This window comes from Acomys russatus, chromosome 3 (genome assembly GCF_903995435.1).
Source record: "Acomys russatus chromosome 3, mAcoRus1.1, whole genome shotgun sequence".
NCBI lineage: Eukaryota > Metazoa > Chordata > Mammalia > Rodentia > Muridae > Acomys > Acomys russatus.
The window spans coordinates 32,392,595-32,414,014 of NC_067139.1; the positions used below are offsets into that span (position 1 = coordinate 32,392,595).

At 53.1% G+C, this 21,420-nt stretch overlaps 1 protein-coding gene across 1 annotated transcript; it reads left to right on the plus strand.

Moving 5' to 3' along the window:
• Nucleotides 1–289: 289 nt before the first annotated feature.
• On the plus strand, nt 290–9,334 carry LOC127211185 (ninjurin-1). Its single transcript, XM_051170998.1, has 4 exons — nt 290–437; nt 6,991–7,219; nt 8,424–8,587; nt 9,171–9,334. Exons 1-3 carry the CDS (start codon nt 363–365, stop codon nt 8,576–8,578), a joined length of 459 nt encoding a protein of 152 aa, XP_051026955.1. The 5' UTR covers nt 290–362; the 3' UTR covers nt 8,579–8,587; nt 9,171–9,334.
• Nucleotides 9,335–21,420: the final 12,086 nt, after the last annotated feature.

The window sequence follows — 21,420 nt, forward strand, 5'->3', positions numbered from 1 at the left end:
GCCTCACTTTTATAAAGAATTGGTGCTCACGTTCAAAGCTCAGAGGGGCCCTTGAACAGTGACTTTGAGACAGGGTCCCTTGGGACCCTCCGACAGGCGCCCGGCTGCTTGCCCCAGGCATCCTGAAGGAGCCTGAGAATTGGGGACATCAAGGCCCCAGAGGGGTTATTCTGGCCCAGCGCGATTCTAGCAGCCAGCATCTAGGCCTGGGCCCGCCCCGGGTGGAGGCGGAGTCTGGGGGCGGTCTCGCGCGGAGGGGGAGGGAGTGTTGGGGCGGGCCAGGGGCGGGTTCACAGCCGGAGCCCGCGGCGGAGGCGCGGGCGCGCTTAGGCCGTGTGGTAGGCGGCCAGGGCGGCCGCACCATGGAGGCGGGCACCGAGGAGTACGAGCTCAACGGCGACCTGCGCCCGGGCTCCCCCGGTTCCCCCGACGCCTTGGTAAGACCGCAGCACCTCCTGCCCGGACCGCTGTGTGACCTTGGCCCGCATAGCCCTCTCTGGGCCCGGCTCGGCAGCGGGCACCTGTGGGTGTCGGCCCGATGCGGGCAGCGTCCGCACTGCGGGGTGGTGGTGGTGGCCGCTGCTTCCGGGCAAAGTCGTGCTTGATCTGTCCCAAGCGCAAGTGGTGACCCCACAGCACAGCAGGTGGGCAGAGGCGCCGGGCGGTCTAGCGAACTGCCGTTGCCCCGCTGTGCAGAGCCCGCGTCTGGCTGGCACCACTTCTCGGGTGGAGGAGGCAGGCATCCCGCTTTCCGGGACTCTCCTGCCTCCTACACCGCCCTCCTGCTTCCAGAGCCTACGAGCTGTCTCCTCCTGCGTACCCTAGGGTGGGCGGGAGAGGAGTTGCCGCCTCCTGGTTGGAGGCCAGCTCCAGGCAGACAACTACGTCACCACAACGGTGACAACAGGGTTGCATGCAACAGTGGTAGGGAAAACCCAAGGCTGTATGTCTGCTGAGGTCACCTGCCTATGAAAAACAAAACCCTCTCAATCTTTAGGGTGCCCAACTCTAGGACTTTGAGGACCTGTCCGGCGTGTGCTCTGCCTAGCTTGCTGAGGCCGTAGCAGTGGTTGGATGTCCAAGTTTAGGTGTCATCCTCCTGACCCCTCACCTCATAGTCTACCTCCAGGGTAGGGCCTGAACATGCCAGGGCCTAGCCTTCCCTTGTACCACCCGGCATCGCCCTCTGGCCCTCTGTGACTTGTTGACTTTGGACATTCCTTTTTTCCGACTCCCCCAGGGATTGGGGTGGGGAATTGCACCAGGTTGGGAATTTCCACAAGTCCCCACGGTGCAAAAAAGTCTGGAACAGAGATTTTCTGCCTAGGTTCAGCCCCATACCGTGGGAACAGGGTTGTTCAGGGCAGAGGGACCAGAAGAGCAAGAGGCAGGAGCGTAGATGTTTGTCCCTGGGTGAGAAGAGAAAAGGGGACCAGAGCCTTGGGACTGATTCAGGTGTGCTGGCTGAGACTGAGCTCTGCCAAAATGTGTGACTCTGGAAAGCAGTGGGCAAGGGGCACCCTCCATCTCTCTGGGCCTTATGTATATGGGTCTAAAAGGAACAATCAATGATTGTCTCTGCCTTTAAGGACAAGGGATGCAAGTGAGGAACGTGTGGTCAAGTGATTGAGAAGTTGGTTTGAAGAGGGCCTCTGCCTGTCTCCCACCCTTGGCCTTACCTTGCTGTGCCTTCTCTTCAGTACTGTGTCTGTTCAGCTCTGTAGACATCTGGGTGAACTGTGCCTCCCAAGGGAAGTCTGAACATGAACACAGCAGAATTGGGTTGGATGCTCAGGGGTCACTCTCTTGGGAGGGGGACACACCCACAGCATTTTTTGAAGAGCCCAGCTTGGAGAGTAAAAGCAATTATGCAGGCTTCTCAAGGTTATTCCAGGTTGCCTGCTGAGGGTAGGGAGCATGGGAGTCAGGGAAGGCTCCCCGTGGTGGCCGGAGGAACACAGATCTGGTCCTCTGGTTGGTATGGAAGAGCCACCCAGGCAGAGGCAACAAGTGGAGACCAGAAGCTGTTACTGAGAACACACAGGGCTGAGTGGGAGGTGTTGTCTAGGGCCACTGGGGACAGGATGCTTCTCTGAGGCGTGGTCAGCCTTGAAGGCCGCTCAGCTCAATGCCCTGTGCCCCCTTTCCAACCTCAGGATCCTACCCCCAACTTTCTAGGGCATGTCACGTCAGCACTCTGTGCCTCAGGTTATCATCTAGGAAGTGGCGTGGCGTGGTGTGGTAGCAGTGCTTCTGCTAAGTAAGAACTATATGGCTGACAGAAAGGAAGAGCTTGCAGCAGAGCGCAGTACGTGCTGGCGTTAGCTATGGAGACCCTCTCGTGGTGACACCCACAGAAGTTTGGGAAGGAGAACACTGCCCCCAGGATGGGGACCCCAAGGGAACCTCAGTTTCCCTTCTGGAAAAAGGAGCGTCGCTACCTCCCAGGTGGCTAAGACTCAGCACAGCTACCCTGGTTGATCCTCTCAAGTATATTACTGGGGAGATTCTGTCCGTGCCCCTCTGGATGCCATGTGCCCCAGGGCCAATCACCCAAAGGCCCCTTTGGTGTTCAGAGACTGAGCCAATTTTTGTGAATTAGCTTACTTTTACATCGCAGCTGAGAAGCAGCAAACACCAGTTTAGTGTAGAAATGCCATGCTCATGTGATGACGCTGGGAGCAGCTTTGCGTTAGACATTACAGAAGGGAGGCCACTGAGATGGAGCTGGGCCATAGCCCTGTGGTGCCTCCCCTGCTTTCTTGCCCCTCACAGAACCCAGGCTGAGGTAGCTACGGCCATGTCTCAGGTCTCCAGGCCATGACATTGTGTCCTGCACGCCAGCCTTCCCTCTGCCTGGCCTCAGCTGCCAGGAGAAGCTTCCTTTTTTTTCCATTTCTGCTTGCCTGGCAGATCCTGGGACAGTCAGGATCTTAGCCAAGTTCTAAAGGCCACCTTAGTGGGCCTCTGGGTCACTCCTGGTCAGTTCTGAGCCACAGGAAGTGAGTCTGCCCAGCCCATGGCCCAGCTGCTGTGGGGACCCCGCCTTCCATGCTTCCTGCTGCCTCACTGGGGTTTCCTGCCTGGAACGCGCATGTGGAACCAGGAGACTCGGTCTTGTGTCTTAGGCTCCCTGGGCATGGGCAGTGCAGGCTAGGGTGCAGAAGGCTGAGACAGGTGGCTTCCTGCTGGATCTGGCCTAGGGGTAGGCACGCAACTCCTGCCCCTGTGCCACAGTAACCCCCACCATCTACTAGTGTGTGACCGGGCCTCTGAGCAGTCCAGATTGGGGTTATCTAGACTCTATCTAGACTTGCGCCACTGGGTGTCACTTAGGACAACATTTTGGCCTGGCCTGGCCTTTCTCTTCCTTGTATCTCCTTTTTCATGTTCTGGTATTACTCACTGACTAAAGTAAAGTCACTGGGGAGAGCCAGGCATTGAGTAAAGGAACATCCTGGCCCTGCCACGTGATGCAGTATGTCCCAACAGGTCAGGGGCCTCCGCGCCCCACCTTATAAAATCTCCTGCATTTTCTTGTCCGCCCGTTTTACTGATAAGCAGTCGCACTGCTGGCCATTAGTGTGGTGAGATGGGGAATGGCAGGGTGTGTGCATAAAGGATGGCACCCTGTTCTGTGCGCTATGACTAAGTCAGCCCTTAGATGCCCACTCTCCTCCCACCCCAGCCATGGACAATCGGGTGGCCCTAGACCACATGGCGAGACCCTTACAAGTGCAGCCCCTGTATGCACCCCTCAATGGTCCATCCTGGTGTTTAGAGGAAAATAGCCCACCTCATGCCAGTTCCCAGCTGCTGCTGAGGTTTCGGGGAATTCCTGCCAGCCCTGGTACATATTAACCAGTGTGTTCTTTCCCTGGTTTGCCCAGGTCACTGGCACAGACCTAGAAGGGCTTCCCAGTATGCTCAGGCAGATAGTTAGGCCCACAAGATGCCTTGATCTGTGATTGAGTGGCCCAGGCACCCTTGGATCCATTCTACTGTAATCCCAGGAGAGGCTTTTGTGGCAGTCACCAGCATAGCTGAGGATCCAACCCCAGAAGTAGGCCCCTTCCCAGCTGCATGAAGCCCCCGCGAGCCTTGCCAGGGCGGACACCAATGGTGTGTGTGCAGGTGCAGCCCTAGGTGTGCCGCTTACATCCTGGGTTTAAATTTGGTACCCGCCCTCCCTGAAGGTATCCTGCAAGGTGCCTGAGCCCCCATCTCTGGTCCCTAGAGGAGAGTAATCTGTCCCATTACTCAGTGGCAGATACGTTTCCCAGAGGGCAGCCCCAGATATGAAGGTGAGGAGATGTTGGGGGCACAGGGCCAGGCTGTGAGGGGTAGTTTAACACCATAATGGCCTGCCTTGCTTTTGGGCCTGTCCCTCAGTCAGAAGCCCATGTCACCATCCTACAGGATGAGATGTAGGCAGATGGCTGATGAGTTGTTGCCTCTGCTGGTCCTAAGGGCTCTGAGCTATCTCAGGGCGTTAAGACCACAAGCTCTGTGGCATAGCGAGACACTGCCGCTGAGAAAAACTGGCTGTTCTGAACTAGAGACAGGGAGCCCCCTGACCACTCAGTCCCTTCAGGGTCTCAGCTGCCAGGGCTCTGAGCCCCAAAACATGAGTTCACTTTGGGTGCAGATCTTCAGCTTATGCCTTGAGTGAGTGAGGCCAGGAGGGGAACAGGCGTTTGTGACTGAGCATGCCCGAGAAGGCAGGGATATGAGGCAGCTCGTTCATGTGGTCACATAGTATTTAAATGGTTCAGAATCAGAAGACATTCTTCCTGCTGCCCAGTGAGCAGCAAGCTCAGCCTGGGGCTCTCTATTGCTTCACTTCATTCCAGGTCTCTGCTCCAGCTAAGCTACCAAGAGTTCTGCTTTCTGTGCTTATAGATGTATGCATACATGTGTAGGCACGTTCCTCTGTGTGTGCGTATGGGAAGATGCTTATGTGGTAAATGTATGTGGGCTTGTTTGTTTGTTTGTTTGTTTTCTTTTTTTGAGACAGGGTTTCTCTGTGTAGCTCTGGCTGTCCTGGACTCACTTTGTAGACCAGGCTGGCCTTGAACTCACAGCAATCTGCCTCCCTCTTGCCTCCTGACTGCTGGGATTAAAGGCATGTGTCACCACACCTGGTAAAATGTATGTGTTGTGTGACACATGTGCATGTGGATGTGTGTGCATGCACATGCACAGCCAGTACTTTGAGCACATATGTATGTCCCTGTACATTCATGAATGTATAAACTTCTACAATGACTACAACTGCATATACACATGAAATTACACACAAATACCCACACACATACGCCACAGCCTCGGTTGAAAGCGGGTGGTTAGTATCTGCTAGGTCAGGTTCAGGCAGCAGCGCCTGCCCGTGCCTCCCTCCCACCACCTGTACTGCCTTCATTCTTGAGCATGTAACTTCAGAAGAAGCTACAGGTTAAAGATACACACTCTGGGGGCTGGAGAGATGGCTCTGTGGCTAAGAGCACCCCACTCTTCCAGAGGTCCTGAGTTCATTGCTCAGTAACCACATGGTGGCTCACAACATTCTATATACTGGGATCTGATGCCCTCTTCTGGCATGCAGGTGTACCTGCAGATAGAGTGCTCATCCAAAAAATAAATAAATCTTAAAAAAAAAAAAAAAAGATACACACTGTGCAAGTGAAAGCCTGAGCTCTGTCGGCTCAGTGGTACCTGCTTTGGGCTTTCCGGCCTGCAGAAGGTAGTCACGTGAGTGCAGTGGCTTCCTGCCCCAGCCCCACAGCACTCCCTCCATTCCCTGCATCTTTCATGAGCCTAGAAACAGGATCTTTCAGGGTGGCCCCATGTGGCTGGCTGCCAATAGTAGGCCTTGGCCATGTCTTTCAGCTCTGTGCCCACTCCCTGGAGGCTATAGTGCAGAGCTCGATGGCTCGGGGCACCAGTGGACAAAGGGCTAAGCCTAGGTCTGGTGAGATTTTTCTAGGTAGCTGAGAAGGGGCCAGCTTGAGAGAGGCTCAGTGGAAAGAGGAAGCCAGCCAGGTGCCTTAGAATGAAGCAGGCCAGCCAGAGAAGTGACCTCTCCTGACAGGGGAGGGCTAGGTCCTACCAGGGGAAACAGTGGGGGTGTCCTGGAAGGCAGGGGTTCTCCAGGGAGAACCTCAGAGCATGGGAGTCACTAGAAGGGGAAGCCCCTGTGGGTAGAGCCCTGCAGGGCTCCTTGTGATTGGTCACATAAGAGAGGTGGGAGGTGACCTAGGAGGTGGCCTCCAGGGAGTGGCAGGGGCTGGGGCTGGATCTAGCTCTAAGAGAGGAGAGGATGCTGCCAAGACTTGCCTACCCTTAAAAAGGAGTTGAGAACTACGTCTCTGTTGTTACTATGAAAATTCAGGAGACAGACATCCTGCTCTCCTGCATGCAGGATGGTGGGGCATCTGTTGAGCACCTGCTGTGTGCTCTTGGCACCTCATCTCCATGAGTAGATGTAGCTAAACGGGGTGACCAGACCATCATGTAGGGTGATGTAGAAGCTGAGGGTGTTGGCCGTGTGTGGGGTTGCACTGAGGGGGTGAACCAAGGCAGGACTGACCAGACAGTGTGCTCAGCACAGGAAGGGTTAGGTCAAGCCGAAGCCAGCATGCAGGGGCCTGTCTACTCCCACCTAGTTTCTCTTCCTAGTACCCTGAGGGAGGGGAGACCTAGGGTTTTAGGCAAGGAGCGGTACCAGCTGCAGGGAATAGTGAGGCAATGGTCTTTCCCAGCTAGAGACCAGTGTGTGGTGACATTGGTGCTCTGGATTCCTTCTCTGCAGAACTTTACTCCAGGGATCTCCTTAGAATAATGAGCATTTGCCAGGGTTGGAGCAACAGAAGCCGTCCCTGCAGAGGCCTTGGCAACTTCCTGTAGCCCCAGGGAGACTCAGATGCCATCCTGACCTCTCCTGTAGAACCCCATGTTGACCCTTGCCCTGCTGACCACCTTGCTCCCCCGTAGCCACCACGCTGGGGTTGGAGGAACCGGCCCATCAACGTAAACCATTATGCCAACAAGAAGAGTGCCGCAGAGAGTATGCTAGACATCGCGCTACTTATGGCCAACGCGTCGCAGCTGAAGGCCGTGGTGGAGCAGGGCCAGGACTTCGCCTTCTTCGTGCCCCTGGTGGTCCTTATTTCCATCTCTCTTGTGCTGCAGATTGGAGTGGGCGTGCTGCTTATCTTCCTGGGTAGGACCCACGGCTGCTTGCACAGCCCCAGGGATGGGTAGGGAGATGTGTGGCCGTGGGTGGTGTGGTGGTTGCACCTGAAACAGTTGGCCCTCAAGTAGGCAGGCTCCTGGTCCAGGCTGTGGCTCCTCACACTGGACCCTGCTCCTTGAAAGCAGAATGGGGTTAAGATCCTCAGGGTCCGGAAGGTGAGGTGGTACAGGGGGAAGGTGGGGTCCCTATGGCTTCCTGCCACAGGATAGCTTCTGCCGGCCTGTGCTCCCTGCCAGAGCAGCTCAGGCCTGTGTCCAGTAACAAAGAGCAACCAAGTTACAAAGGAGACAAAGAAGAGACCCTTACCTTGGGCACAAGGAGGAGACATTTGGGTCAGGATATGATGAGAGGACTCTGGCTTGTGAGGTGAGGAGGGGAGCCAGGGACAGGAGGTAAGGAGGGCACTCTGGAATAGAGAATGAAGAGAGGCAAGGTTTCTGGAGATAAGACGATTCTGGTCCCGAGCTGACCCTGAACCTGGACCCCTGACTCCATGAACAGGAAGGCCAGCTTCCTTCTGCTTCTGAGTACAAAGCCAGGGTGTAACCACTAACCCCAGAGGTAATCACGTGACCCACTTCCTTTGGTAGGCATGGATGGATAGCTCCCAAATGTAATCACCCAATGTCCCCTCCGCAGATGACCTGCAAATGACCGTAGGCATGTGTGGATAGCTGATAGAGAAGTGGGCTGGGGTTGCCACAGCATCCTTGCTGCCTATTCACAGCTGAAGATGTCATCAGAAACAGCAAGGGCCCCAGATTCACTTTCTGATAATATAGGTTAATGATGGGGAGCTTCTGGGACTTCACAACCTCTACTTGTGAAATGGGTATAGTGACAGAACCTAAGGTGTATCAGAGGGTCCATAAACTAAGGCTCATGAGGAGCTTAGCGATTTTGCCTCTGAAGAGAAACCTGGCCTGCCTTGGCATCCAGAAGTGACATCTCAGCATTTACCCTGCGTGGGCTTCTTTTCCTCATGGAGAAAGTGGGAAACAAAGCAGATAGGGACATCCATGCCTAATTTTTAGCAAAACAAGCAGGCTTTCAATGGGAAAACAAAACCCTAAATATGGCCAAGAGCCCTATGGTGTCCACTCAACACTCCCTGGACACTTTGACCCAGGCCAGGCTTCTCTGGATATCATCTGTTCCCTCTCATCCACAGTCAAGTACGACCTTAACAACCCAGCCAAGCACGCCAAGCTGGACTTCCTTAACAACCTGGCCACGGGACTGGTATTCATCATTGTGGTTGTCAACATCTTCATTACAGCCTTTGGGGTCCAGAAGCCTGTAATGGACGTGGCACCCCGGCAGTAGGACACCCAGGTGAGTTGGGAGGGGAGGCTGAGACCACCTACTACCACTCCCGTGGGAGACTTTTAAGGTGTGGTGGGTTATAGGCCAGGTATCCCTCACAGGGGGCATGACAAGGCCACTTCTTTTTTTCTTTTCTTTTCTTTTCTTTTCTTTTTTTTTTTTTTTTTTTTTTTTTTTGAGACAGGGTTTCTCTGTGTAGCCTTGGCTATCCTAGACTCACTTTGTAGACCACGATGGCCTCGAACTCACAATGATCTGCCTGCCTCTGCCTCCCGAGTGCTGGGATGAAAGGCATGCGCCACCTTGCCTGGCTTTTTATTTTCTTTATTTTTTATTTTTATTTTTTGGTATTGACTGCCTCTTGTCACTATGATGAGTGTGGCCTTTTAAGTCCTGTCAGAGACCGAGGAATACTGCATTCACCGAGAAAAGAGCTGCAGCACCTTTGTCTGTGGTAGACAGATTGTTACGCCCAAGACCGAGAGGCCCTGACGCCCACAAGCTGGTCACTAGCATGGACTCAGCACCCCTCCAACTCGGGGCACTGGTAGCTGGCCTGGCAGCACTCACTTCTCTCTTTCTGTCTTTCTAGAATCCTTAAAGGTACCTGACCGGCATCCCAGCTGTCCAGACCCCTGAAAGTGCTGTGCTCTCAAGGCATCCATCTCCTGTGTGGAGCATTCCCCTCAACCACCAGAGCCCAAGCTGACCACCACTGGACCAGGGTCAGAGATGGACTTCCATTCAACTGTGACTGCTGGACGGGGGAGGGGGGGGCACCCAGGGCATGTGGAACCTGAATGCGAGGCCGTGAAGATCAGAACTGGACAGCCCCACAGAAACCCATGCTCAGAGACTAGTCACTGCCCACCCAAAGACATGCAGCAAGTCCACAATTGGGCTTGATGAGGGGCCAGCACTGGCCTCTGTCTCAGGACATTCCAGAAGGACCAGGATATGGCCCTCCCTTTGCTGATGCACTGGTGGCCCTACTTCCCATCAAGACTGCTGCCTCTGCCAATTCCTAACCCAGGGACCTTGGACAGCCATCAGTGCCTGGGCTTGGCAGCCACCAGGAGGCAGCCATGCTCACTGGGGCTGCAGGTCATGCTGGTACCTCTACCAGTGACCTGGGAAGTACCCCAGCTCCCTACTCGGGTTCAGGCCCTATTTTTCTAATCAGGACCTACAATAAAGCTTATGTGCTTCCCTGCTGGGTTCCACGTGCCACCCTCTACTCCTGGGACCCTGTCCTCCACTGCCAGACAGCCCCTCCCTGCAGGAGCATTAGTACACTCTAGCCAGGGTATCCTCTCTGGAGTGCTTGGTTGAACTCTCAGTCTTCCTCCTTTCTAGGATAGGTCTTGAGACAGATGTTGGGATCTGAGGCTCAACAGCCCTTACACAGAACACGAAAAGAAGTTTCAAGAAGGGATGGTGAGATGGCCCAGGGTAAAGTGCTTACTGCACAAGCATGAGGACCGGGGTTTGAGTCCCTGGGACCCATGTAAAAATCCAGGTGCAGTGGCCTGTGCTGGGGTGGCATGTGAGGTGGCAGGAGGAACCCTGTTAGTCCCTGGCCAGACAGCCAAAACTGAGGTGGAGAGTGATAGAAGCTAACACCTGATTATGACGTTTGGCCTCTACACGTGGATGCCATAAGTACATATCACATACACAGACACACACATACACACACACACATGAGAAGTTCATGGACCTCCCTCACACAGTAGACATCTTACCAGGCAAATTCTTTGCTGATTTGGAGCCTGCACTGCTGGCCTCAGGATTTGGGAGGAATACAAGTGCCCTGAGATGGTGGTCAGAGATAGGAGTGTATCCATCTCCTGGGTACAGGGCCTGAAAGACACTGCAACTTTCTTGACTTCAACTGCTGAGTTTGCATGCCAAGTGCTACAAACAGCCTTTGCCAACAGCCCCAGAACTGCACATCCCCTGGTGCACTCTATGGCGTGGGCACTGCAGACCTCAGTCCCATGCCCAGGGCTTGTGCTATTTGTAGCAAAGTAAGACTAAGCCCTACTTAGGACTCCGCCTAAACCTTACTGCTTACTAGTGGTATTACTGGCCTCTCCAAGTTCATGAAGTGTCCCTCAGGCCTTCTCAAGTAAAGAAGCTCAAGGATGGGTCACCTAGGTAACTAGGGATGCAGGGCTGGAGGGTACATGCACCACGGCTGCCCAAAGTATTCGTCAACTACTGGTGTCTCTGAGGCTGGCTCTGGCTGTCCTGTGCTGGGGAAAGGCAGCTTGTGGGAGCCTGGGAAACAGCCTTGTGTCTCTAGTCATCAGATAGCCTGGCCGGGGTCATATGCTTGCTCTCTAACAAGTCCAGCACTCACTGTTTCCTGGCCCACCTTGCGCTGGCACTTAGGCACATCTCTGTACTTACTGTTGGACACATTGTACAAAGTGGCATCCAGCACTACCCATGGGCAGCAGGGAGCCTCTTGGGAGCAGGTGGCCTGAAAGCCTGTCTCACCTAGAGGTCTCCCTCACCCAGCAGAAGCTGGCTCCCAGGCCTGCCTTTCCTTGCTCTGTTTTTCCCACTGTACCTCCCAGCGCCCAGGCCTTCATCTTTCCCACTTCCCTCACATTAGCCCTGTGCTCTGAGGCATAAGGCCTGACCCACTCCAGCAAGCCTCTGCCCTCTCTAAGCATCCTTCCCAAGTCATGGAGCGAGGGACCAGGGCTTCCCTCCAAACCCTCACTATCTATCCCTCACTTAGATGAACAGTAAGTCCCCCTAGAAACTGGGGCCCTAAGACATCACAGAAGCCCCTGCAACCTTGGGTGCAGCTGACCAGTCAGGTACCCAGAGTGATGGATGAGAGAAAGCATCTATGGAAAAAATGGTCAACCCTCTTTTAAATATGCCAAGGGAAACAGTGTTATGATGCATGCCTGTAATTCCACTCAGGAAGTGGAAACAGGAAGAGCAGAAGTTCAAGATTATCCTCAGCTACCTAGTAAGTTTGAGGTTATCTTGGGCTACCGGAAATCCTGTCTTAAAAAATAAAAGTTCCAGGAGGAAGAGCTGAGTGCAGGGGTACATGTCTATGTATGTAGTCTCAGCTACTCAGGAAGCTGAGGCAAAAGGATTGCTGAGCCCAGAACTCAAACTCAAAACTGTGGGGCACATAAGTAAGAGGTTGGCTGAAAAGAGACTGAGAATGTTGTAGTCACCAGAGTCCTGTGCAGGTGGCCCGGATCTGACCGACCTGGCTTGGGGCCACACCTCCTGGCACTGTGTCCCTAGTGTGCCCCCCAACATGTGGGCTGGCCAGCAGCCGGATGTTGGCCAACACATGGTTCCCTCCTCATCAAAAGAGGAAACCCCTAGATGGGACTCAGGGGGCTCAGAAGTGGCTCACTGAGGCTAGCCTATTACCCAAGCCAGATTCCCTGGTCGGGGAGGCTCAGAGAATGTAGCTCTCTCCTTGAAACGCCATCCTGTTCATGCCCTTGGTGCTCTGCATCCACTGCAAGATAGTACCAGCATCTTGATTTGTTGTCAGATTAAGATTGACAGGAGATTGGTTATGGTGGCAAACACCTTTAATTCCAGTATCTCTGTGAGTTCAAGGTTGCCCTGTCCTACATAGCAAAGTCCAGGCCAGCCAGGGCTACACAGTGAGACTTTGTCTCAAAACACAGAAACAACAAAAAACAAAAACCTACTTGGGAGGGGGCCCTATAGCCATTTCATGAGTGCCTCTCCAAGCTAAGGCCATGTCATGCATACCCTCCTGCTGTCTAACTAGGGGCTCCATTCTCTCACCCACCATACAGATGAAAGACAGAGAATTGAGTAGTGATGGGACACACTAGCAGCATCCCTCAGCTCTCCAGCTCCCTAAAAGCCCTCCAGGTGCTAAAGTCAGTGGTAAGTACAGCAGGCCCACCTCTCCCAAATCCTCATCTGGTCTGGAAGACAATAAGTGCCCAGGACCCAGGACTAAGTGTGGTCTGTGGATAATTGGGTTTGTGGCTAGGGGACCTTGGCAGGACTCCTCGAGCCATCTGCAAAGGGAAGATGGCCCAGCCTGCAGGTGCTGACCCAGCAGGATCTAGAAATAATGACACCACCCAAATCATCAGCCTGGGTTACACAAGATGCATAATCATTTCTGGGCACCAACATCATGTGGCCCTGGGTCCCGGCTGACCTGGGTACATCTTACGCAGCACTCCATCACATTCCACCCTCTCTACTCCAGAACCTCCTCCACTGTCCCCTTCACCTCAAACTCCCTGTGTTGAGAAGGCTCGTCCATCCTGCGCTACCCCCACCAGCCTTTGTCTCCTGGGAACACTGCCCAAAGAGGAGGCTCTATTTACACTTGAGTGTTCAAGACAGCCCCTAGGAGTCAGTGGCATCTTACCCAGGACCCAAAGGATGCGTGGAGGATGGATGACAAGGGGTGCCCACAGAGGGAATGGCTTACTCCATACACAGGAACCTCTTGCACTGTGTTGTGCTGGCTCGTGACCCCAGCTGTCCTGTTTTGCAAGGGGCGTCAGTGAACAAGTGGCCAGCGGTGCCTGTTGCTCCTTGTGGCCACTCACACACCAGGTGAGAAGGTGGCTAGAAGGAAGGCCAGGGTCCAAGGGGGATCCTGAGGTCCAGGCAAGGAGTTCCCTGACTGTCTCCTCCATGGGATTCAGCATAAGAGAAAAGTCTTTTGGAGAACCAGCCCAGCCAAAGGCAGCAGCTAAAGTCCAGGATGTTGAAAACCTCAGGCACAGGCTTTGAGTCTAGCTTTGGAACAAGGCTCAAGTGGCTGGGACCCTCTTGGAGAGGAATCCAGCATCAGCCTGTGCCCAGGGGCTGGCAGGCTCAGGGACCTCACGGTAGGGCCCTGGAGTCATGGGTAAAAGGAGAAAGTCAGATATCCTGGGAGGCTGAGCAGGCCTACATTATGCTGGTCCCCTCCAGTACAGCCTAGAGGACCAGGCCTTACAAGCCTTGAGGCATCTCTAAGGAAGGCATCTGCAGTGGTGTCAAATGTGGAGCAGCCCAGCACCTTCCCAACCTCCATCCTAGGCCTTCCCAGCCCTTGGCTGACAGAAGCTAGGATTTCAGTGACCCTTGAGACTCTGCTTCACTTTTGAGGGCCAAGTAGAGACGGTCCACACAATCAACACAGGTGTGTGCCACCTCCACCCAGGTGTCTGTCCCTTTTACTATGTCATGTATTGGAAAACCCTTTAACAAAGTGGTCAGTTCATGCCACACTCTCTGGTCCTGGTCCTTCAGCAGGGGCTTGTCTGTGGAGCTGTGCGCGTACGTGGGTGCCTAGGGTGGAGCTCCGTGATTAGAGGGATACAGAGTGAGGTCTGGAAACTAATAAGTACATCCCTGGTTCCTGCACCTCTGAGGTGGGGCAGTCAGAGTCCCCAAAGCCACTCGTTCTCACTGGGCAGAGTGGGAAGGCACTGAGCAAACAGCCTTCCTTTACCCTTGTCTGCAGTTCTCCAGTGGACTGTGCGCACAACACCTGCACGGCACCAGCCTAAGGCCCCGGGTGAGCCAGTCAGCAGGGTGGCTACCAGAACCCTCTCCTTGTGTTTGGTGCTCTATGAGCCAGAGACCTGAGTGGAATCCCAATACCATGCCCACCTCCTCTCACGTTTGGTTCATCACAGTGTGAGCCTGCCTGGGTACTTTCCAAGACATAGCACGTGTGACCCCGAAAACTCAGTGGAAAACACAGACTCATGATGAATTGGCAGTGTTGTGTTTCCTCAAAAAAAAGCTGGTGTGGAGGAACTGGCTCAGGAGACACTCAAAAACAAATCCTTCAGGCACCCTGAGCTGGGCCTAACAGACATGCTGGCCCAAACCCATCAGGTGTCCCGACTCATAACCTGGGTTTGGGGTTTGGGGTCTTGTATGTATGAGTGTGCATGCAAATGGCCCTGTGCATGTGCACATATGACATACATGGGAGTGGACATGTACACATATACAGCATGAGCATGTCTGTACAGACTACTGTGCACATGTATGTAAGTTTGTATGCATGCTGCCATCCGGGACTACCTTCTGCCCCAAACCAGCACCATCTTCAGTAGTTTGGCTGCACCTGCTCACAAAAGCTCACACAGCTGGGCTTGTCCATTGTTGACTTTCCTCATAGGAGGAAGGGCTGGGAAGAGTCACTGTGCCGGCCCATGAGTATACAGCCACACCTCCCAATCAGATGCATGCAATTGCGCCAACTGCGCATGCCTGCAGGATCTAGGGGAGGGCCTTGAGCATAAATGTGGGGAAGCAAGCGCCATCTGTGTGTTCACGGGGGTGGGGGGGTCATCCATGCTGGGTGCAGGACTTCCAGTGTAGCTGTTTAATCCCCCCTATGCTCCTGCCCATAATCCCTCACCCACCACCCTGTAAATAAGTCCACTCAACCCCTTAGCCCTCCAGAGTGAACTTTGGTAGAATCCTACCTTGGTTTGTTTCGGGGACCTCAGGAGGAGCGGTTGGTGTTGTTTGTATCTCCTTCAAGGAAGGAACCTTAGTGATGACTGGTAGAAGGTGGCATTGCACTAATGAGGTGAGAACAGGCCATTGTGATACGGAGGAAGGGGATGGCCTCATGTTGGCCTCTTTTCTGCTGTGTGGCCTTGGCTCTGGCCTGTTTCCTCATCTGTAAGATGAGGGTAGTTGGGGGATCCCAGGCATGGAGTAGCAGTGGAGGGCTAGAGGGTGTCCACCCACCCCAGCCCTAGGCAGTGTAATTCACACAGCAGAAGGCAGGGACGTGCTGGAGAGGAGGGGTCAGAGGTGGGAGGCAAAGGCAGAGCAGCCAGCTCTGTGTGCTCACCCTCCTGCCACCACATCCATCTGACCTTTCCGGGACAGATCCTGAGACAGGATGGAATTCGTTCCTCAGACAAGGGACTAGACAGACAGGGACCTAGGGGTCCCTGCATCTAGGGGGCATGAACAGCTGGATGAGGTCCCAGAAAGGCTTGGGAAGAACCAGTGCGGAGGACCTCAAAGCTACCATGACTTTTTTCATCTCTTAAGGATCTAGACTGTTCTATGAACTGCTTGTTCTGCCTAGATGCCCTGCCACTTGGATCCGTGGCAAAGACTGTGTTTCTTATGATGTCGTGCACAGCCGAGGCCAGGTCTCAGCCACACCCAGCCTATTCAGGGCAGCACTGACTCCATGCCTACAGTTGATATTGGATAGGATCTGGATTCCAGGGCCCAGCTCCACTAGGACTTTAGTTTCCAGGGCATAGTGGCTGAACAGGGCATGGGGGAGCTGAGACTTGGTGACAGGACAGTGACCAGCAGGCAGAGGGCAGGGACCCAGAGAGGAAGATGGGACTACAAGGCTTCCTTAGTTACAGGAAGGGAATACAAGGACAAGATGGACTGGGCTCAGACATAGCCATCCCCTTTTGTCCTGGCTGGGTAGCAATGCCAAGGGCTTACTTCCTTATAGGAAAAGTAAGGACAAAGGTACACATTTTCTGAGGCTTTCAAGGGAACTAGTGTTTCTGAGTGTTGGTGCTCCCAGACTCGTCACCTACTGCTATCCTAACCACCAGTGGCGAGGCCTGGGATTCAATCAGCAACAGGGAGGGACTGCCGTTCTCCCCACCTTGGCCTGAGTGCTTGACAGCAAGACCAGGTGATAGAGCAACCAAGGACACTCAGGCAGGAAGAACCAAGAAGTGTAAGATGCAGCAAGAGAGGGGACTAAGGGGTGCATCTGGTAAAGGGGTGTGGATGGTGTGGGGTATGTGGTAAAGGGAGTGGGGATGGTGTAGGGTATGTGGTAACCAGGGTGGAGTTGTGTGGGGTGTATGGTAAAGGGGGTGGGGATGGTGTGGCCTATCTTCAGAAGATGACGGTTGTCTAAAGAAAAAGGGAATGGAGGCCGGGTGTGGTGGTGCACACCTTTAATCCCAGCACTTGGGAGGCAGAGGCAGGCAGATTGCTGTGAATTTGAGGCCAGCCTGGTCTACAAAGTGAGTCCAGGACAGCCAAGGCTACACAGAGAAACCCTGTCTCGAAAAACCAAAAGGAAAAAAAAAAAAAAAGAAATTTTTTGAGACAAATGAGAAACAAACACACCAAAACGCAAGGGGCGGAGCAAGCATATCTCTGGGAGGGAGAAGGGACATCCACATGTCCCCTTAAAAGCGTCCCCCCATTTAAAAGAGCAAGCTTGGGCCAGGGATGGTACATGCTTTAACCCAACCACTCTGCAGGCAGAAGCGGTGGATTTCTCTATGGGCTTGAGGCCACCTTAATCTACCTAGAGAGCTTGGGCTAACTGGAATTACATGGTGCATAGTGAAACCTTGCCTCAAAAAGAAGCTAAAATTAGTGGTCTAACACTACACCCCACCAACCTTTAAAAAGGCACCAAGTTGGAAGGGCAGTAGGGAGAACAACTAGGAAAGTCAAACAAAAGCCAACAGAAGAAGGGGATAGCAGATTAGGGTGAAGATCATTGAGAGAAGAGAACATTTATAGAAAAGAAACATCCACAAAACCACAGTTTATTCACGGAAAGGTCAAGAATTAAATGGACATTTAGCTAGACAGACAAAAATGAGTTCAATTACTAACATATGGAATGACAACAGGATGGCAGGCGTGGTGATGTGCAGTTGTAGTTTTTGCATTACGGAATGTTGAGGCAGGAGGAGTATGAATTCTAGGCTAAATAATGTGAGACCAAACAACCAAAAATGAGACAAACAAAAGAGGCCATGAAGAAGATGGCTCAGTTGGGCTTGGAGCTGTGCACAAATATGGGGACCGGGGTTAAATTCCTAAGAATTCAAATAAACCCAGGAGTGTGGGCATATACCTGTAATTCCAGCACTGAGGAAGTGGGGACGGGCAAATCCCTTGAGCTCACTAGACAGGGGGGCTAGCTGAACTGGTGACCTTTAGGGATCCTGCCCCAAAAGCTATGGTGGAGACAGGGGAATCACCAGCAGCTCATGGGGCATCTAGCCTGTCACACATAGCAGTGAACAGAAGAGACCCTGTCTTTAAAAAGGGAGAAGGTAGCAGGGCATGGTGGCATGCTGCTTTATCCCAGCAGAGGCAGAGACAAGCAGATCTCTGTGAGTTCGAGGCCAGCCTGGTCTACAGTGAGTCCAGGTCAGGCAAGGCCACACAGAGAAACCCTGTCTTGAAAGGGGAAGAAAGTGGAAGGTGAAAACGATGGACTTCTGTATGTGTTTGTGGTACGAGCTCTAGCGCTCTCTCTCTCTCTCTCTCTCTCTCTCACACACACACACACACACATACACACACACAAAAGATGTGTGAGTAAAGATAATCTATCCTGAGACAGAAGCTTGCTCCAACTTCAATGCCTGCTTGGGCAACTTAGTGAGGCCCTATGTCAAAATAAAAAATTGTGAGGATACAATTCAGTGGTAGAGAGCTTGCCTGGCACACACAAGGTCTTGGGGTCAGTCTTCAGCACTGCAAAAGGTAAACTAACGAGTAACAAGGAACGGTATGGAGGAGCTTTAAACCCACATTAGTAAGTGAAAGGGCTTGTCTGAAAACCCCTCAACTGGGGGCTGGAGAGATGGCTCAGAGGTTAAGAACACTGTCTGTTCTTCCAAAGGTCCTGAGTTCAATTCCCACCAACCACATGGTGGCTCACAACCACAACCACAACCACGTATAATGAGATCTGGTCCTCTCTACTGGCATGCAGGCACACATGGAGGCAGAATACTGTATAAATAATAAATTTTTAAACTTAAAAAAAAAAAAAAAGCCCACAACTTATGGCTCTAATTACGCCACACTGCAGAAAATAAGAGCAGTGCTTGCTTGCCAGGCATGAGGATGGAGGGAGGGAAGGATGAGTAAGCAGGGCACACGGGAGTTTTAGGCAGTGAAGCTATTCTGTGTGGTGGCAGAAAGCATTTGTCAAAGCCCACAGAATGTCCAACACAAGGCGGGAATGCCAACGCGGAGTCTGGGCTTCGGCGAATAATAACAAATAGATAGAGAACGGTAAGGATGTGAGGGAGGAAGGATGGTCCATTTGCTCAATCCTCAGTCAGCTGTCCTCCCAAACAAAGCCCAGAGCCGGCCAGTATATACCCGTAGTCCTAGCTATTGGAGAAACTGAGGCATCAGGGACAACAAGGAAAGACTTTGGAGCAATACAAATGAATCAAATAAGTAAAGTAAACTTATTTGGAAAATCCCACTGTTGATGTGTGTGGAAAATCTGGGGCATGAGGAGGGAGTCATGGAAAAGCAGAGCAAGCCTGAGTTGGGATAGACTATTTGAGAAAAAGCCCAAAGGATCTCTCTGAGTCACACGACCATCCAGATGCTGCCTTGCTAATACTTGCACAGGTGCAGGTATTTGTCATAGTGTATGCAGGTGTTCTTTAAAAGCAAGTGCAGAGGGCTGGCATGGTGGCACATGTCTTTAAGCCCAATACTCGGGAGGCAGAGGTAGGTGGATGGCTGTGAGTTCAAGGCCAGCCTGGTCTACAAAGTGAGTCCAGGACAGCCATGGCTACACAGAGAAAACCTATCTCAAAAAAACAAAACAAACAACAACAACAACAAAAAAAAACCAAAAAACCAAGTGCAGAGCTGGGCAGTGGTGGCTTATGCCTTTAATCCTAGTACTAGGGAGGAAGAGGCAGACAGATCTCTGTGAGTTCAAGGCTAGCTTGGTCTATGAAGTGGGTTCACATAGACAAACAGAGAAACTCTGTCTGGAAACAAACAAACAACAATAACAACAACAGCAAAACCAAGTGCAGGGGCTAGAGAGGTGGCTCAGTAGTTACGAGCCCCTGTAGCTCTAGGGAGAACATGGTGGCTCACAATGGGCTATAGCTCCATTTCCTGGGCATCTGATAGCTTCTTCTGACTTTCTTGGCACCAGGCACACATGTGCTGCACATACATCCATGCATGCAAAATATTCATAGGCAGAAAATAAATCTAAAATCCAGTGTATCTGCTTGCAACTGGATTAGGGAGGTTGGGTTTTTATGGAATAGGGTCACCATGTCAGGAAAACTGGGCGCTGTCTCTGCCTTCATGCCTGGGTATGGAATGAACAGGCTACCTTCCTCACATCTTAGTTCCCCTGCTACCTCCTCTCGGATGGTCTGTCTGCTGACGCCTGCACCCTCCCACTGCAGAAGGTGATAATCCTGCTCAACCCAGGTGGGCACAGCCTATCAGTGCGCCCACCCTATGCCAGGAGCTTGGGGATGTCTTTCAGGAGCTCACAGTGTAACAGTGGGAGTGCATCCACCAAAGACCCGATACACACATTGTTGGCCCAGGAATCTACTCTCAGAGAATCGGGTTAGGGCTGTCCTGGTTGAAAGCCATTGCTCCCCCAAGGCCCACACTTAGGCTCTTCAGCCATCCCATCCCCATGTGAGGTCATCAGTACCACCTCATCATGGCAGCTGGGTCCAGCCTATGCGGGGATGAGTGCAATCGCAGCTCTAGAGTCTCAGGCTGGCGATGAACACCATTTCCCTCTCTCAGATCCATCCCGCCCCGAGGCACTGTCTGCTCCACAGGTGCAGTCGATGCAGCGAGGACGCTCACCTGCTGCTCTGCCTCTTTGGACCGCGACTGCCCTCCACTCCGCACCCGAGACCCCTGGCGCCCCGAGCCAGCCGCGCAGAGTCCGGGGAAACCCCCCGCCTTCACCGCGCGCCGCTATGCCCGTGTTACAGGCGCCAGCTGACGCCAAGGTCACTCCGCTCCCGTCGCCCACCTGGCCCTGCGCACACTTGTTATGGTGGAGGAAACGGCGCCGCCCCGCTGTCCTAGGCTGTCCACCGCCAGGCCCTAACCGGCGACTGCTGCCTGGAGCCGGGCCCTAAGCCCCGCCTCCTCCCTATAGGGCCCGCCCAACGACGGCGACGGTGTCTCTAACCCCAGTCCCTCCCTCCAATTAGCCACGCCCCTCTCTGTTTGTAACCCCGCCGTGGCGCGGGCTGGGCTCTAAACAAAGTTCTTTACTCTAAACCACGCCCCTCTCGGAATCACGCCCCCTGGCATCTTAGGTGCCTGCGACGCCAGGAATTCTAAACCATACGCCCCAGGGAGCTCCAGGCCTGAGGAGCTTTGGCTGTCTTGGTGCCAGGAGTTCCGCCCAGTCTCACCTTATCCTCTGCCCAGCTATTGGCTGTTCTGGTCTCTATGAATCAATCAGAGGGTGATGGAGAACAATTTTTTTACAACATTGAGACAGGAGATGCTTCATAGAATTGACAGTGCAGATGTGCAGACTGCAACCAGATCCTTAGGTGCATCTGACTACCCAGTGCACAAAATATCCTCCAGCACCTGCATGGCTGAAGCTGAGTGTGACTAGAGAGACAGTGGGGGACAATGAGGTGCCTTCATGCTGAGAGGAAGACAGGGCATCCTTCACATTCTCATGTGACCAGAGAACACATCCATTGATTTATCTATTAATTTATTCAATAAATATCTCCTGGCCGGGCTTTTAATCCCAGCACTCGGGAGGCAGAGGTAGGCAGATCGCTGTGAGTTCAAGGCCAGCCTGGTCTAACAAAGGGAGTCCAGGACAGTCAAGGATACACAGACAAACCCTGTCTTGAAAAAAAAAAAAAAGAGAAGTTATAATAATAAAATAAAAGAATTAATAAATATCTCCTAAATTCTCAAGCCAGAACCAGATCACAAGGAAGGCCACCTGCCCCCAAAATGGGAGGTCAGGGACACACATCTGTGTAGGGGCTGATGAGTGCTATGAGGGTCAGTCAGAGCAGGAGGCAGAAAATGCATCAAGAGGTTGT